Raw genomic sequence first — 17863 nt, forward strand, 5'->3', positions numbered from 1 at the left:
ATTATGTATATGATTTCTGAATTAATTATTATTATATATTATGTATTAAAAATAATTGATACATTATTGTACTTAATATTACATTGATTACATATTTTTTCTATATTATATATAACTGAAATACTTCCATGCTTAATAACAGCTATTATATTCTTGTATATGTTGTACATATTTTTCTGCGTATATTATTGTACATTATATACATTTTATAAACCCAGTATCATATGTAATGATTATTGCTGTAAAAAAAAATTTACAATAATATTAAATCAATTAAGTAATGTACTTGGCTTTGGCATCAGTATCCATAAGGCACTATGGATTGAGAATAAATGTCTGGTCATAAAGGTGACATGTCCTCAGTAGTAGGAAAAGGTAGCTTTTGCTCACTTTTGGTAATTACAGAACATGACCAAGCTTCTTAAGGGCCAATGAATGAAAATTTATTTATTCCTGTCAATTATCCTCAAAAAGCGCAGTGATGCCTCAGGTGCTGATCCAGAGACAGCTGTTTAATTGCTAATCAAAACATAATTGGTGAGTTTGCAAAAGCTACAGTATTAGTAATGTTTACAATTTTCACCCACCTGCATTATCAATTCTACATTACAATTTGCTTTTCTCAACAGTAGCCAAGAATGTGGTATTCCTCCTCCATGTACACTGTTAACACTCCCTTTGTTTTCCCAATACTCAGACATACACAACGATTGGCTGCATTTCAGATTCAGGGCTTGTGGGGCCACTTTCTTCTCACACAGGTCCCATTTCTTGTTCTGAACCAAAAATGCTGTGTTTATGGGCCTCTGCAGGGCCCTTTGCAGAAAAGACAGCAAACACGGCTCCAACAACAGCAGTAACAATATCACAAGCAAGATGACTCCACTCATCCTCACCGTATCCCTGARCCACCCTGAGAAGCCCCATTTGCCAAACACAATACACGCAGAGCCTTGGGAGTAGAGTTTAGCATTCCATTTGATTCTGTGACTCAGTTCTGASGGACTTAGTGAAGAGTATCTCCTCAAATGTCTGGGTACAGAAATCTGCCTTTCGAGTGGGGTAAGTGCAAGAAAAAGGAATGCTAAAAATAAAACCTTAAAAGCTTAACAGCTGATTCAGCTTTTAAGTGTCATCTTTCAGGAAGTGAATTTGTGTTTTTGCCAAGTGAAGCGTACCTGTCTGATCCGTCAGGTTCCGTATCATGATGCGGTTGAGGGATTCGGAGGATTTGTTTGGTTTTCGTTGGAAAAGCCATACGGCTCAGATGGTGCATGGTTTCTCCTGTGTATTCGGTGTGCTCTTCTTGTCCAGGTAAGAGCGACTGTTTGGATGACCTGAAAAATGTGTGCATATTTCTCTTAAATGCTTCTTGCACCCCTCCTTTCTTCTTATTGGAGGACATGAGTATGAGAAGCATAGAAGACAATCGCAAGGCTTATATGTAAGCTTTTAAAACATGTAAAATTATCAAATTTATTTGTATTCTTTAGGAAGGCAAAGCACACGCTTCAACAGTGCTTTTGAGCCATCTTTTTTTTTTTTTTTTTTTTTTTTGTGTTTTTTTTTTTTTTTTTTTTTTTTTTTGTTGTTGGAGGACACTAGAATGAGAACTGCAGAAGAGAACCATAAGGCCTATCTGTAAGCTTTTAAAGTATGTGAAATTACAACTCACTTGGTTCTACAGTGCTTTTAAGCTTGATTTTGACTCTTCCGAGGAAACCTTCATTCTCTTTTATGTTCATCGGCAAGGTTTTGCACGGTATGTGCAGCTACAGCTCCTTAGTGATTTCTTTAATACATCAGAAATACATAGAAATCCCAAAACCTGTGCAGGGGCCAGATGGCACAAAGAGGCGTTTGTGCCAAGGCATGAGGAAGCGGGGACACCCACGCCCAGTGCCACGTATTCCGACAGGGGCAGCTGTCCTGCCATCGCGACGCTCTCGGGGGACAGCGCCAGASACGGGGGCTCTGTGGCACCGCGCGAGCCGGCAGCAGCTGCGGGGCCGTGAGGGACAGAAGGGGCTATTGGCCGCAGTCTCCAGCAGCTCCGTCCTCCCCGCCGAGGGTCCCTCCCCGACGTCCTGAACCTGCCTCCCACCGGCTGGAGCGGTTCGAAGCACGGCCGGCCCCTTGACACCCTCCAAGAACGTCGCAGGGACCCTTCGGGACCCCCAGGAATCCCCGGGCAGTCCCCTCTCCGCTCCTCAGGCTCACAGCCAGTCCGTCCTGCTCTGCCGGCAAACAACCTGTTTGCTCTGGATAAAGGTTTCCTTCGGGTTTGTTTTTTCCTCTCGGCTGGAGATAAATTTGGCTCCACTCGAGTCTCTGCCCCTCCTTAGTTGTGCTGGTTTCGGGAGGGGTCGTTCCCTCCCTCCTCCCGTGCTTCCCAGCCGTGCTTTTTGAGTGCCGACGCTTTCCTTGAGCCGGTGGCCGGAGCAGTCAGACCAGGTGTTCCCTACTCCAAACGGGGCAATTGCCCTGCCAAATTCGAGCTGCTCCTCGTCGGACTCTACCCTTGGCACAGCCCTTTGCCGAAAAAGGCACAAAGGGGACGGGGTGGGGCACAGCCCCGCTCCTCGTTCCTGCTTTCGGCTGGAGCGTCAATTCCAAGGAATTTTCTCTCCCTCCAGTCTTTCCCCTCGGATAAGCTGCTGTCGCCAAGCCCCAGCCTAGCCCTGAGTGAAGTCCGCGCGTCCCGATCCTCCCGCAGGTGCCCGATTTGGGGCTCCCCCCATCCGAAGTGACCATGCCAGCTCCGAAGGGATCCCCGGATGTGCGGGACCTCACCTTCAGCCTCTGGGACTACGGAGTCTTCGGGCTGATGCTGCTGATCTCCACCGGCATCGGGCTCTTCCACGGGCTGGCCAAAGGCAGCCAGAAAACCTCGGAAGATTTTTTCACGGGCGGTCGGCAGATGTCTGCGCTGCCCGTGGGGCTCTCGCTGTCCGCCAGCTTCATGTCAGCTATCCAGGTGGTTGGAGTGCCGGCCGAGGCGTTCCGCTACGGGGCCAAGTTCCTCTGGATGTGCCTGGCACAGCTACTCAACACCGTGCTCACCGCCCAACTCTTTCTGCCCGTCTTCTATCGTCTGGGGCTCACCAGCACCTACGAGGTTTGCGCGGAGCGCGGGGAGACATCGCAGGGACCATCCCCGCGGTGGCCCGGTACCAGGGTGGCCCGGTGCCAACGTCGCCCTGACGTCCTCTTTGTCATCGCAGTACCTGGAACGGCGCTTCGGCAGGAGCGTACGACTGTGCGGGACCCTGCAATACGTGGTGTCCACGGTGCGTGTGGCAGGGATGGGGACGGTTTGGGAACGCGGCAGGGGCTCGGAGCGGAGCTGCCCTGAGCCCCTGGGAAGCATCCTCGTTCCCGTGCTCGTGTTTTCCCTGGCTCCGAGTGAGCAGAGCACGGCGGGAGTGCTGTTTTGTGTGAAAACCGCAGTGTTTTGCCAGCCGCGCTTTGGGCAGCATCATCCCCGCCTGCCCAGGGACCGCGATATGACGGGGCGCTGACCCCTCTCTTCCCGCAGATGCTCTACACGGGGATCGTCATCTACGCGCCCGCACTGATCCTAAACCAAGGTATGGGGGCGCGGGGGGGCTGCTTCCTGTCGTGTCCCTGCCTTGGGGATATCTCATCCCTGTTCTACCGCCCCAAGTGACATTTCCCCGCTCAGCACCTTCCCTTCCCCTCCAGTGACCGGGTTGGACATTTGGGCATCTCTGCTGTCCACGGGGGTCATCTGCACCTTCTACACCACCATAGTGAGAAGGGGAAGAGCCGGGGAGGGTCCCGGGGGGGGAGGGGGGGGGCGGGTCCCGGGGGTCCCTGGCGCTCAGCCGCGACTCGGTGTGACACAGGGCGGGATGAAGGCTGTCGTCTGGACCGACGTGTTCCAGGTGTTTGTCATGGTCTCGGGCTTTCTCGCCGTCATCATCCGCGGGGTGCTGCTAGTGGGAGGTCCCGCCAGGGTGTTGACCATCGCTGCCAACGGCTCCAGGATCAACTTCGGAGAGTGAGTCCCCTCACACTCAACCCTGGTAGTGGGGAGGTGCGGACCCCCGCTACCAGGGTGCTGTGGGGTCACTGAGTCCCCCAGCCCATGATGTGCAAACCCTGCTCACCCTGCCCCGGGGATCAGTCCCAGTCCGTCTCATGCCCTGCCGTGGGACTTTGGGGATCAGTGATTCCCCCCACATTGCAGGGTGCAAACCCCATTGCCCCTATCCTGGGGTTCTGGGTGTCCTTTTTCCCCCCAAACCCACAATGTGTGCACCCCTCTCACCCCCTGCCCTGGAATTTTGGGGAATGGTGATCTGCCCCAGCCCAACTCCCCTTTTTCCTGGCATTCTGGGAGGTCAGTGAGTTCCCCAAACCCACAATGTGCAGACAGATCCCTCTCACCCCTACCCTGTTGAGGGGTCACTGCCAGCCCCTCTCACCCTTACTCTGGGTGCCGTGGGGTCACTCCCAGCCGCTCTCATCTCCACCTTGGGTGCTAGGGGATTGGTATCAGTCCCTCACACCCCTCACCCTGGCACCGTGGGGCCATGCCTAGCTTCAGCCTGGACCCACGGAGCCGCTACACAGTGTGGACCTTCCTGCTGGGTGGGACCCTGGTGTGGCTCTCCATGTACGGCGTCAACCAGGCCCAGGTGCAGCGCTATGTGGCCTGCAGGACCGAGAGGGAGGCCAAGATGTGAGTCCAGTGGTGCTTTGGATCCCAGGGATGCTCTGGATCCTGCTCTGGGGGTTGACAGGGGTGAACGGAGGCTCTGGGTGCCGCTTTGTCCCCCCCCCTGTATCCCTGTGTGGCCCCACCACCCTGCAAAGACCCAGCACTGCTGCAAGGACCCTGCATGAACCCAGCAGCCTCTGTGGGTCCTGGACCCTGAATTGACATGAAAACCCCTGCATAGATACTTCACCCCTGCAAGAAGTCTGCAAGGATCCTACAAGGACCCTGCACCCCTGTCTTGCCCCTGCACCACTGCAAAGACCCAACATTCCCAATTGCCCCTGCATGTACCTGTCACCCCTGTACAGATTCTGTATGACCCCTACCCCCTGCAAAGACCTGCCACCCCTTCATTACTCCTGCAATGACCCGTGCCTGGGCCCCCCCTGCCCCAATCCCCCTGTGCCCGCAGGGCGCTGCTGGTCAATCAGGTGGGGCTGTTCTGCATCGTGGCTAGCGCAGTCGCGTGTGGCCTCATCATGTTCGCTCTCTACCGGGACTGTGACCCACTCCTGGCTGGCACCATCACCACTCCTGACCAGGTACTAATCCCTCAGGTGTAGCAGGGGCACACAGGGGGTTGGGATCCCTTGGGGTCCACATCCTTTTCAGCACCCCCAAGGCAGTGGGATGGGAGGATACAGGGGATCACGGTGTCTTGCTGTCCCCCAGGATCGCCCCCCCCCTCCAGCACATCCCAAGAGCACAGGGATTGGAGGCTGAGGGAATCACAGGGAGTTGTGGGGTCCCCTAGGATGCTGCTCCGTTCAGCACCCCCAAGACAGCAGGGTCAGAGGGGGTTTTGAGGTCCCCCAGGATCCTGATCCCTCCAGCCCCCCCTGAAACAATGGTATGGGAGGGTGAGAGGGTCTCAGGGAGTTTTGGGGTCCCCCTGGATGTTCCAACCTCCCTGCAGCCCCCTCCCCCCACAGTACATGCCCTACCTGGTCCTGGACATCTTCGACAGAACACCAGGGGTACCAGGGCTGTTCCTGGCCTGCGCCTACAGCGGAACCCTCAGGTGAGCACCAGGGGACCTCAGGAAGCGAGTGCAACCCCTCTGTCCCCGTGGGGCTGGAGCTGACAGTGCCTCTTTGTGACCAGCACGGCATCCACCTCCATCAACGCCATGGCCGCTGTCACTGTGGAGGACTTTGTGAAGCCACGGCTGCCAGCGCTGTCCCCAAGGAGCTTGATGCTCATCTCCAAGGGGCTCTGTGAGTGCCACTGGCCTGGGGTGGGTCACCCCCAGCAGGCGTGTGTCACCTTGCCGGGCACATGTCATCCCCACCTGGGACATGCCATGCCGTGCCATAACATGCCATGACATCCCATCCCTCTCACCACATCCATCCTATCCTCTCCCATCCCATATTTTTTCCATCTAATCCTATTCTATCCCACCCCATCCCATGCCATCCATTCCACTATCATTCCACTTCCCCTTCCCCTTCTCCATCCCATTCCACCCCATCCCATGGATCCCATTCCATCCTATCCTGACCCTTTCCCATATTCCCACAGCTCTCACTTACGGCACCTCGTGCATCACTGTGGCCGCTCTGTCCTCGCTGCTGGGTGGGGGCGTGCTGCAGGTGAGATTCCACCTCCACCCCAAAACCCCTCACTCTCCCTTTGCCCCCCCAAAACTCCAAATCCCCCAAAATCCCCCTGTGCTGTCACTGCCCACCAGAGTGGGACACAGTGGGAGACAGCCACGCTCTGCTGACACCCAGAGAGCCCTCAAGGAGGTGGGGGTTGGGGCACATGGCCAAGCACCCTCTGGAGCCTCCCCAGACCCATCTCAGCCCCCACTGGAGCTGTGCCACTCACCCCCCAGGGCTCCTTCACAGTCATTGGGGTGATCAGCGGGCCCCTGTTGGGCGCCTTCATCCTGGGAATGTTCCTGCCCCTCTGCAGCACGGCCGTGAGTGGGGGGTTTGGGGTGGGGGGATTTCAGGTGAGGTGATTTTGGAGAGGGGGGTCTGGGCTCCTGTTGTTCTGCAGCACAGCTGGAAGTAGGAGGGGATTTTGGGAATGGGGGATTTTAGGAAGGGCAGGGATCAGGGTTTTGCCCTTCTGCAGCACCTCCATGGGTGGGGGGGTTTGGAATGAGGGGATTTTGGGGAACAGGGTTTGGGGTCCTGTTGCTCTGCAGTTTGGCCTTGAGGGGTTGAATTCTGGGGAGAGGGGATTTTGGAGAGGGGGGTTTCAAGTGGTCCTGCTCTGCAGCATAGCCATGATGGGAAGGGTCTAGGGGGCATTTTGGGGATGGGGGATTTTGGAGAGGGAGGTTTTGGGGTGGGGAGTTCCAAGATCCTACTGTTCAGCATGGTGGATTTTTGCAGGGGGGTCTCCAGGGTCTGTCACAGCCTCACCGGGCCATGCAGACCCTCCCTATCCCATGTCCCAGGGCGTACTGGGGGGCCTGGCCGTAGGCTTCGCCCTGTCCCTGTGGGTGGCTGTGGGGGCCACCCTGTACCCACCTAATGCAGCCACCATGGGGGTCCTGCCCACCTGGGGGACACTGTGTCCCTTCCGCAACAGCACCAACAGCACCACCCTGCCCGGGCCCCCCCTGGACCCCCAGCGGTGAGCGGGGGCTGGAGGGGTGGCGGCTTCTGGTGACATCACAGGGCTTGTCCTGTCCCTTGTGGTGTCACATCCCTATCCTTGTTCCTTCTGATGTCACCGTCATTGTCCTATCCCTAAGACGTCACACCGCTGCCCCTGTTTCCTGTGATGTTACACCTCTGCACCTGTTTGTTGTGATGTCAAACCCTTTTCCTGGTTTGATGTGGCATCAAAGTGCTGTCCCTGTTCCCTGTGACGTCACACCCCTCTGCCTGTTGGCTCAGATGTCACATCACTATCCCTGTTCCCTGTGATACCCCGCCTCTGTCCCCCTTGGCTGTGACAACACATCTCTTTCCCGGTAGACTGTGGTGTCACACTGCTGTCCCTGTGCCCTATGATGTTACTCCCCTATCCCTGTTGTTGGCGCTGATGCCACACCTCTGGCCCTACTCCCTGTGATACCACACTGCTGTCCCCACCTTGCAGCCCGGCCATCCTGGGTGACTTCTACGCCGTATCCTACCTGTACTATGGTGCCCTGGGGACCCTCAGCACGGTGGGGGTGGGGGCCCTGCTCAGCCTCCTGCCAGGTGAGCCAGGATGGTGGCTGTCCCTGTCACCCCCACCATGTCACTCCCTCCTTGTCACACCCTCCCTGTGACCCCCTCCCTTCCCAGCAGGGCCAACCCGGCAGAAACAACGTCCCSAGAGAGTGCTGTGGTGGGACATCGTCAGGGACACACCCTCGGGGATCCCCATGGGAGACAAGGGCCTCGGGGATGAGCCCCCGGACAAGGCCAGAGCTTCCCAGGTGCTGCTGAAGAGGCCAGACAGGGAGGAAACCCCACCATGTGACACCTCCAAAGCCAACGCTGCCACCCAGCCACTGCTGATGCAGGAGAGCGACATGTAGGGGACAGCTGGGAGACACAGGAACCCTGTGGAGACAGGGGCTAGAGGGATGGGGACATGGGGACATGACCCTGTCCCAAATAAAGGAGCAGCTGATACTGGACAGAGCCTGTCTTTGGGGGCTGGTGGAGGGGACACGGAAGGGACACCTCAGGTGACACAGCTAGAACAGGGGGGCGGGGGTGTGGACAGCTGTTGGGCCATGGGGACTCGCCCAGCTAAGCCCCGCCCACTCAGGTGACTGTAGCCGMAACCTGTTAAGCTCCACCCAGCCAGGTGGCAATGGCATACACTGTTAAGCCCCGCCCACCCAGGGAACAATGGGCCCTGCCCTGATGGTTCTGGCAGGTGACAAGAGGCCCCACTCCGACAAGCCCCGTCCACCTAGGGGACAAGGGCCCGCCTGTTAAGCCCTGCCCACCCAGGTGGCAGCGACTCCGCGTTTTCAAGCCAAGACCATAACCCGCGCTTGSCGCCGATCACACTCCGCCCGGTCCTCAGGGCGACGCCATCTTTGAACCGGGCACAGCCGCGGGCGGCGCCGGGTGGAGCGAGCGTTCCCACCCGGATTTTTTCAACCGCGCTGGGAGGGCTGCCATGAGCGAGGTCTTCCGCCTGTCTCTACGACCACGCAGCCGCCGATCCCTCAAGGAGAGAGCAAGGTCGTGCCAAACCGTGCCCTCAACCAGCATGGCGACAGCACGTCCCCAGCACGCCCCCGGCTCTACTGGGGAGGCGCTGGCGCGCGGCGGTGACGAGCTAAGCGCGCGGCGGGCGGGGCTGCGGGGTCCGGGTAGGAGCGGGGCCGCTTCGGGGCCGGGCGGGACTGAGGGGACCGAGCGCGGAATGAGGGGAACGACGGAAACGGAGGCAGCGGGGTAGGGCCGGGGGATGACGGGGCGGGGAGGCCTGGGAGGGCCGCGGGGGCTGGGCCAGGCCTGAGTCCCTTCCCCCCCCACTCAAGTGGAGCCCAGGCCGGATTCAGCACTTTGGGAAGGGTCAGAGGTCAGGAAACGGGATTTTAGTAAGGTTCAGAGGATGTTCTAGGGAASAGAAAGGATTTCATCCATCCCAGATTGTGGAAACCCCGAGAATGCAGCAGCTCTGCCTATGCCATTTTTTTATTTGATAAATATTTATCTGTCTTTAAAATTAAAGAGTCGGACTCCAGAGTGGCCCCACACCTCAAAAGCAGTGGCTTTCCCGATGCCTTGTTCATTTTAAAGCTCCCGTTACTCATGGATTTGACTTTCACGCCCTGGATAACAAATCCAGCCTGTTTTTGTGGGCATTTATCCAAACTGAATGTGTTTCTGTGCTGTTGCATCTACTCTGTGGGATCCCTATGGATCCCCTTGGATAGGGATAGAGGCACCTGAGTCACTTCTTTCTTGTTGCCGAAGATTTTTTAACTTCCACTTGCCTTTTCCTGGGGGGGGGAGGGGCACCCTGAACGTCACCTCAGCCCCACCATCATCACACACCCAGCAAAGGTCTCTGAAATTCTGCAGAGTTTGGGGGGGGGGGGGGGGGGGGGGGCGTGTCCCCCACTGGAATTTGGCGTGGAAGGAGCAGATTCCTTTGGGAGCCAGGATCTGGAAACAGCCTGAAGCTGGGAGAAACCTGGAAGATGAGGGGGGATGGTGCCAGTTTTTTCTTCCCACACGGCTCGGTTTTGGGGATTTTGTCCCCAGAATTCCCAAAATGTTTATGAACGATCTGAATGAGGAGATTGGGGCTCCCTCAGTAAATCCATGGATGACTCCAGGAGGGCAGGAAGCTCTGCAGGGAGATCTACCTGGATTTGTGGAATCCGTGAGATTCAGCTGGATGAGATAGAGTATCTGGATAACTGGGCAAGGTCCTAGAGATGCTGAACACAAGCCCAGAAGGCCAAGTGGTCAAACCCAGGGTGGCCACAGTGACTGTCCACAAATCCAGTGTCTGATTCTCAGTCCTTGCAGCCAGAGGGGCTGGAGAGTGTCCAAGGAAGGGAGCAGAGCTGGGAAGGGGCTGGAGAATTCCTGAGGGAGTTGGGAAATGGGCTCAGCCTGGAGAAAAGGGGGATCGGGGGCAAATTCCCAATCTCCACGAGTCCCYGGGGACAGGAGGGGTCGGGCTCTGCTCCCAGGGAACAGCGGGACAAGAGGGAACAGCCCCAAGCTGTGCCAGGTGGGACATTGGGAGGAATTTCCTCATGGACAGAGTGCTCAGGGGCTGGAACTGCCCAGGGACGTTTGGAATGTTGAAGGATGGGATCTCCAAAACGCCAGACATAGTGTGGATATCCAGGGGTTGGAACTGTCCACACCTGGGTGACCTTGCGGCTCATTCTCAACTTGTTATTCCATAAAAAAAAGCCACCCAAAACTGCATCTAGAACCTGCTTGTCCTTCTTCCCCAGAGCATCTTGAGGGATGCCCAAGAAGTTCCAGGGGGAAAATACCAAATCGGCCGCGGCCCGAGCAAGGAAAGCCGAGGCCAAGGCGGCGGCCGATGCCCGGAGGCAGCAGGAACTGGAGGATGCTTTTTGGAAGGATGAGGACAAACACGTCATGAGGAAGGAGCAGAGGAAGGTAAGGCTTYCCAAACCCTGGGGAATCGTGGATTCTCATCCCATGTGTAAGTCTGGGGAGAATTCTGGGATTTGGGAGTGGGAGTTATGTAATTCCTACATCCTGTGGATCTCAGAGATCCCAAAGGAGGCACTCAAAGCTTTTTGGGAGAGCCTTGAAACGGGATTTATTTACAGGAATTCTCCAGCAGGATTGAAATGCACCTGCGTTTCCTTTGGCTCCTTTTTATTCCTTCTGCTCCTTCAACTCCATTTTATTCCCTCTATTCCTGTTTCCTCTTGCATTTTAGAGGACAAAAAAACAGGATCAGCATTGAAAAGCTGCTTATATTCCCATCCTGAGTTTGCTCTTCCTGACATCAGGAATGTTTCTGTCCTGAGATTCCCTCTTGGTTTGCCCTTCCCTGGGTCCTCATTTCACTTGGAGTGATACTTGGGAATTTTTTTTTGTTATTTAGTTGCATTTTAGCGTGACACAAATTGCTGTCCTGGTTCATGGGTTTTCCTAGGAAAACTTAGGAATAACTTGGCTGAATTCCTCTTGAATTTTCCCTGTATTCTTGTACCAGCCAGGTGACAAAACCAGGATTTTTGGATTCGTGCTGTTCTCAGGACCTCAGTCCCCTCCCTTGTGGAATTCATTCCTAATTTGTGCCCTGGAATCTGGAGTCCCATGGGCCGTTCCCAATACCATAATTCCACCCTAATTGCTTCCCAGAACAAGGAATTGTTGCAGCTGGATTTAAGGTTCTGACCAATTTGTGCTTCCCAAAGCAGCCTCCAGGAGCTTGGAAATGTACTGGGAGCTGGGATTGCTGGCTGGGAAACAATCCCAGAGCCTCTGGATTTTAGGGGATCTGATTTTCCCATGTCCCCTCTCCCGGTGGCACACAACCCCAAATTCCAGGTCTGAATTTCACCCAAATCCTGGGTTTTGGTGTTTTTTCTTTGCACAAAMCAAAATTTTCCTGGGTATATTCAGCAAAAACTCCGCTCAGGTGTCCAAGAAATTCTGCCTTTTCCTGTCCAGGTGCTTTTCCTGCTGCAGCAGATGGGAATGAATGGGAGATAAAAGAGGGAAAGCCTTCTGGCCTGCTTCTCCAGTGCCATCCATAAGGAATATCCCCTTGAAAAACAGGAGGAGCTGCATCCCAGCCGGAAAAGGCTCAGATTGGGAATGGCTTTTTTCTCTCTCGGATGAGGCTGGAGAAGCCAAAGCATTCCCAGGAGTCATAATTCCCTGAATTTAGAGGTGGATCCATGGAACAGGGAGGGATCTGTGGCACTGGGATGTAGCACCTGGAGGAGGCAATGGAGAGACCAGGAAAGATCCCAAATCAATCCCTCAGGCTCTGGAATTCCTTAAATCCCTGCCTTTCCTGCTGGAAGGGCCATGCCTGATCCCATTCTCAAGCTGTGCTGATCCCACTCAGACACGCTCCGGGGCAGTTCTGCCCCATTCCCTTCCCAACTGCGTCATTTCCCCACATTCCTTTGCCTTTCCAGGACCTCTCCAACCTTTGCAGGGCCTCTCCTGCAGAGCTGGATCAGGAATTCATGCTCCATCTCACTGCTACATCCATGTGCATTCCTGTGTCTGCTCCTGGGAACCAGCTCAGGTGGTTCCCTGTAAAAGATGGAATCTCACCTTTAAGCACAAAATTCCTTGAGAAGGGGCATGTCCAGCTGAAGGAATTCCACCCCTGCTGCTCCACCCCACGGGTCTTGAGGGAGAAAAGGATTCATTTCCCTCCCAGTTTTCCGTGATTTTCCCACCATGTTTCATATGGACAAAGCAAAACTTCTCCTTCATCAGGATTTTTAAGCCAATTCCCAAACGATTTGGTGAGACCGGTGGAAAATCTTCCCAAAAAAAAAAAACCAAATTTGCACTCCCCAGGTTTTGGGATTGGCTCTGAGCTGCTGCTCCCATTCAAGGGAATGAGGGAGAGGAAGGAAAACTCTGAGATCTGAAGCAGAGGAGGAAGATTTTTTGGGAATGCTTGTGGACTCAACCTTTACTCTGGGTGGGAGAGGCTGCACAGGAAAGCAGCAGGGAAGGAGAGCCGGAGTTTGCAATTAGGATTTACTCTGGGATACAGTCCCAATTCCCAAGGATGCTGTGGCTCACAGCTCTGGACTCAGAAATTTGGGAAGTGACGGGTTGGAATCAGGCTTTTATTCCAGTAAAGGCTTTTCCCACATTTGGGTTGGAACAGTGAGGCTTCCTTGACTCCCTCCTTCCSTTCTTTCCCTCCCTCCCCTTTACCCTCTTTCCCACTTTTCCTCCTTTCTCCCTCCTTTTCCTCCTTCCCTCCCTTTCTTTCCTTGGACATCCTACCTGGAGCTGGAATTTTCCCAGCTCAGTGAAGGTGTCCAGATCACCAGTTTCCACCCTGTGCATCCTTTTCCCCCTTTCTCATTCCCTCTCCTCCTTCCTGTCTCCCCTATTCCCCTTTTTTTTTTTTTTTTTTTCCCTAGACTTTGGCAGACTTTTTCCCAGACTCAAAGCCAAAGCTTTGAAAGCCCTCAAGAGCCTCTTGGCTGGACAAAGTGGTTCTCCCAGTCCTTCTGGAGCACTTCCCATTCCTATCTGTGCTCCTGGAAAGGTTTGATCCCTCAGGAAGCTCGGTAGTGAGCCGATCCTTTATCCCTTTCCCAGGAAGAGCGGGAGAAGCGGCGTCTGGAGCAGCTCGAACGCAAGAAGGAGCTGCAGCGGCTCCTGGAAGAGGAGGATTCCAAGCTCAAAGGGAAAGCTCCCAAACAAGGAAATCCGGGGAAAGTCACCAGGGCCCAGATTGAGGAGAGCATCCGGAAAGAGCAGCAGCAGAAGGAGACCACCGATGCAGGTTTGGGAATGCTATGGGAAAAGCCCTGATGCCTGTGGGGAAATGGGATGGAGAGCTGCTCCTTTCCCACCCTCTATGGCTGGAGGAGAAATGTTGTGAAAAAGCAGGAATTCCCAGCTTGGAATCCCAATTCTCAAACTTGAAAAGGTGGCTCGGGGTATGCCAGAGTCACCATTCCCTGGAAGTGTCCAAAAAAATATAGATGGGGCAGTTGGGGGATGTGGTTTAGTGTTAGATTCATGGTTGCATTCGATCCTAAAGCTCTTTCCCAACCTTTACAATTCCATGATCCCATTCCTGTGCTTCCTGCTTTGCTGCATCCAAATCTAACACCAGAACGTGGGGAAAATTCCTGGCAATTCAGGGTGAGCCTTGAAAACTGAGTTTTCCAGAGGGAAACCCTTCTCCTGGGCTGGACTTGATGGTTCTCCCATTTTCCCTGGGCAGTGGAGAAGGAGAAATCCCACCTGGAATTGCCCCTGGAGGAGAACCTCAACCGGAGAGTGCTGGAGGAGGGCTCAGTGGAGGCCAGGACCATTGAGGACGCCATCGCTGTCCTCAGGTGCGTGGMCCTGATCCCAGGTGATGACTTTCCCTAGGGAATTCCTGGTGGATAGCCCCCTAAAATGGGTGGGGTTTCACCCTTGGAGTTTCTATCCTGACAACAAATCCGGAGATTCCAGGAGGAGGGGTTGGAGTGGGATGAGGAGGTGCCACCTCATGTTGTTTCTCTGCTCCTGAGGACATATGCATCAGGAGGGGGCCATTTTCTTTGGGACTGGGGTTATCCCTGGGTCCGTTTCTTTCGGGATTTGGGCTATCCCTGGGGCTGTTTCCTTCGGGATTGGGGGTTATCCCTGCTCTCCCTGTATCCCTGTATCCTGTCTGGCAGCGTGTCCCAGGACGCGGAGCGGCACCCGGAGCGCCGGATGAAAGCCGCCTTTGCGGCCTTCGAGGAGCTGCACCTGCCCCGCCTGAAGCACGAGAATCCCAACATGCGCCTGTCCCAGCTCAAGCAGCTCCTCAAAAAAGAGTGGATGAAGTCCCCAGAGAATCCCATGAACCAGAGGCACAAGGCTTATAACAGCCAAAAGTAGGACTGGAGCTGCTCCTTCCCACTCCAGACTGGGATTCTCCTGGAAAATGGGAAACTATGGGAAAATTCTGCTCCTCAGGTTTCCCTTCCCTGTCCCTRCATTTTCCGAAGATTTCAGACAAGCTCAAGGCCAGCGTCCCTGCCTGGGGGGTCGGACTAATGCCACCCTCACCTTCCCAAAAGCCAGGTGTTCCCAGACAAAAGCAGTTCCTGACTTGCTTCAGGCAGCCCCAGGAGCCTGCAAAGCTGTCCCCGCRTTGGAATTCCAGAGCCATCACGTGCCTGGCCTCGGTTCCCAGAGTGTCATCCTTGGTGTCCCTTAAGAGATTCCCGGCTGGCATTGCTGTTCCAGCTGCATCTCTGCTCTTCATCTCCATCCAAACAGGAGCAGGAGGGTTATGAAGAGAGAAAATTCCCTTCCCCCAGGGAGGAATGGGAAAAGCCCCACCCCCACCTGATTCCCATCTTCTCCGGGGGGCACTGGGGACAGGCATCTCCAGGTGACATTCCCAGTGTCCCCTGGCACAGGAGGTTTCCAGGAGGGGCTGGAGCCCCAAATCACCTGGAGAAGGGAAGCTCCTACTTTACTCAATTCCATTTTCCCCTCCCTGATTCCAGGGTCAGGCTGGGAGGTGCCGTGGGAGCCTTGGGAAGGGGAGGTGACACCAACTGTGACACCAACTGTGCCACCAACTGTGCCACCTCTGATCCTCAGGAGGAGAGGGATGAGCTCCCTTGGGAATGCTGTGTGAGCTTCCTGAGCTCCTCCGGAAATGCTGGAATCCTTGGGAATGGAATCCTACCCTCCCATCCAGCAGCTCCCCAGCCTTTCCCTTTTTCTTTTCCCATCCTTTGGGAAGGAAATGCCTTCCAAAGAATAGGTTTCATCCTGCCCTGAGGGTACTGCGGTGCTTCTCAAAACTCATGGCACACTCCTGGCCCCAAATCCCGTGGGTTTGATTCAGGCTCATCCCTTGGAGTGACACTTCCAAGCCCACACCTTCATTTTGCAGCCCCCCTCAGCACCCCCCGGGCTGGTCCTTGTCCCTCCAGCATTCCTAAGTCCAGCTAGGGATGAATGACCCCCCACCCCAGCTCAGGTCCCCTTTCTGCGAGAGTTGGATGTGTTTGAATCAAATTAAAATTTAAAAAAACACCACAAATTCCTCTTTATTTGGGGAAGGAATAATATGGGAAGGGCTTTGGGGAGATTCTTTTCCTGCCATGCCCAGCGGGGGCTGTTTTATCCCTTAAACTCTGGAAAATCCCACTGGAATTGGGGATGGGATTCCTACCTGGATTGGGGGGGGGGGGGGGTTGTCTCTCAGTGGGGAGGATCCCTGGGGTTTGTGACCACCCCAGATTTCTAAGGAGCTCTGGGAATAACAATGTGAGTGTGTGTCTCACCTCCCATCCCATGAATTCCCTCCTCCCCTCATTCCTGGGGTGTCCTCTCCCTCTCTGTCTCCCACCCTCTCTCCCCACCCCGTGGCGCGGAGGCTTCGGCTCAGCCCTTTGTGCGGCAGATCCCCCGGACCCCTCCCCTTCCCATTCGTCCTCCCCCTCTCCCCCACCCCAGCACTGCGGCAGTGCCGGGTGTCCCGTCGCCGACGGGGAGGAACGGCGGGGACGTGCCTGCAGTGCCAGCACGGGGTGGGGGGGGGGGCGCGGGCTGCGGCGGCCGGGACCCCTCCGAAATCAGCCGCAGCGGAGCAGGGGAGAAGTAGGGGACCCTAAGACGTTAATGCGCCCCYCCCCCCCCCCCCCCCCSCTTGAGGAAAGGGGAGTTTGGGGAATCCCTTCATGCAAGAGGGGTTCTCCACTGAAGGGATTAAAGGGGAGAGTCCCCCAGCCAGTGCGGGATTAATGGGGGATCCCGCGGTGGTCCCGGTATCCCACCCACCCCCCAGCAAAGTGGTTACCGAGGGAATTCCTCGCCCCGCCCCCCTAGGGGATTCCCCCCCCACCGCTTTTTCCATCCTGGAGGAGGGGGGCCGCGCTCGCTTGGGGGTGGGCATTGCCCCGACAAACGGCAAGGGAACGGGGGACGACATGCGCCGGCGGCGGTCACGAGGCCCTGGGATTCTCCCGCCGCCCGCGCAGCCGCGCGGGGCTTGCACCGGGCATCCCCACCCCGTCCCTCCCCCGCACCGGGCATTCCCCCCTCCCCCGCGCTGGGTATCCTCCTCCGCACTGGGCATAACCCTCCGCCCCGGCACTGGGCATCTTTCCCCCATACTGAGCATCCCCACCCTTCCCCGCACCGGGTATCCCCCCAGCACTGCGCATGCCCCCCGGCCCCCTCCCCGGGCATCCCACTCCCATCTCCCCTCGCACCAGGAATCCTGCCTTTTCTGCACCAAGTGGGCATTACCCCCGCCCCAATCACCGGGTATCTTCCCCCCATTCCCCTCCCCCCGGGAATCGTGCCCCCCCTACCGGCTTTTCCCTCCCCCTCGTCCTCTCCCCCCCACAATGCCGACCTCCCCACTCGCCCCTCCCGGCACCGCCTCCGGCCCTCCAACAGGGAACCCCCACGCCCTTCGCCCCCTCCGGATATCGCGCCCTCCGCGACTCCCCGCATCTCCGGACTGGGGAACCACAGCCGGGTAGGGACAGGGACAGGCGGACGCACGTGTGTCACCCCCCTCCACACGCCCCCGCACACCCCTTGCACACACAGTTCTGCTCACACTTCCCTGTGCACTCCTGCCCTGTGCACACCCTGCTTTGCACAACCCTCCTTGCACATCTCCTCCAACACCAATGTTGCGAATCCGCTGTTCACACCCTTGCACACTCCATTTCACACCTCTATTCACACCTCTGTGCACATCCCCATGTTCACATCTCTCCTTGCACACCCCATGTTCACAGCCCAAGTCCCACCCCTCCCTGCGCACTCCAATTCACACCTCGTACACACCACACTTTGCACCCCGTTTTTTGTTCCCCGCAAACGTCAGCTCCTGCTCCCCCCTAAATCCCCACCCACACACCGTGAAAACCCCACTGTGCATGCTCACCCACACACCCCCGCTCTTTGCACACGCCTGTGCCCTACATCCCCAGGCCTGCGTGGCATCACAAAGGAGCGAGAGGGGACT

General features: G+C 56.0%; 2 protein-coding genes across 4 annotated transcripts; both read left to right on the plus strand.

The window, feature by feature from the left end:
- The first annotated feature begins 2404 nt into the window (after positions 1–2404).
- SLC5A5 (solute carrier family 5 member 5) lies at positions 2405–8333 on the plus strand. Its single transcript, XM_057385048.1, has 14 exons — positions 2405–3118; positions 3225–3290; positions 3539–3590; positions 3706–3773; positions 3870–4024; positions 4568–4708; positions 5160–5289; positions 5680–5768; positions 5852–5964; positions 6272–6342; positions 6588–6674; positions 7161–7339; positions 7811–7914; positions 8005–8333. Exons 1-14 carry the CDS (start codon positions 2753–2755, stop codon positions 8235–8237), a joined length of 1854 nt encoding a protein of 617 aa, XP_057241031.1. The 5' UTR covers positions 2405–2752; the 3' UTR covers positions 8238–8333.
- A 233-nt stretch (positions 8334–8566) lies between these two features.
- CCDC124 (coiled-coil domain containing 124) lies at positions 8567–15922 on the plus strand. Of its 3 annotated transcripts, none has more exons than XM_057385036.1 (5): positions 8567–8898; positions 10641–10812; positions 13474–13660; positions 14108–14222; positions 14553–15922. In XM_057385036.1, exons 2-5 carry the CDS (start codon positions 10654–10656, stop codon positions 14755–14757), a joined length of 666 nt encoding a protein of 221 aa, XP_057241019.1. In that variant the 5' UTR covers positions 8567–8898; positions 10641–10653; the 3' UTR covers positions 14758–15922. The 3 variants fall into 3 exon arrangements, with proteins under 3 accessions (XP_057241019.1, XP_057241017.1, XP_057241016.1); XM_057385034.1 differs by lacking the exon at positions 8567–8898 and adding an exon at positions 8968–9029; XM_057385033.1 differs by lacking the exon at positions 8567–8898 and adding an exon at positions 9036–9114.
- The last annotated feature ends 1941 nt before the right edge of the window (positions 15923–17863 follow it).

This window comes from Malurus melanocephalus, unplaced genomic scaffold (genome assembly GCF_030028575.1).
Source record: "Malurus melanocephalus ecotype Western Australia unplaced genomic scaffold, MMel_1.1 scaffold_771, whole genome shotgun sequence".
NCBI classification, from domain to species: Eukaryota; Metazoa; Chordata; class Aves; order Passeriformes; family Maluridae; genus Malurus; species Malurus melanocephalus.

Excerpts from the sequence above, each read along its gene's own strand:
- CCDC124 (XM_057385036.1), top strand. The coding sequence starts at position 10,654 with ATGCCCAAGAAGTTCCAGGGGGAAAATACCAAATCGGCCGCGGCCCGA. Across the intron at positions 13,661-14,107 it reads GAAGGAGACCACCGATGCAG|TGGAGAAGGAGAAATCCCAC; the intron begins GTTTGGGAATGC and ends TTCCCTGGGCAG.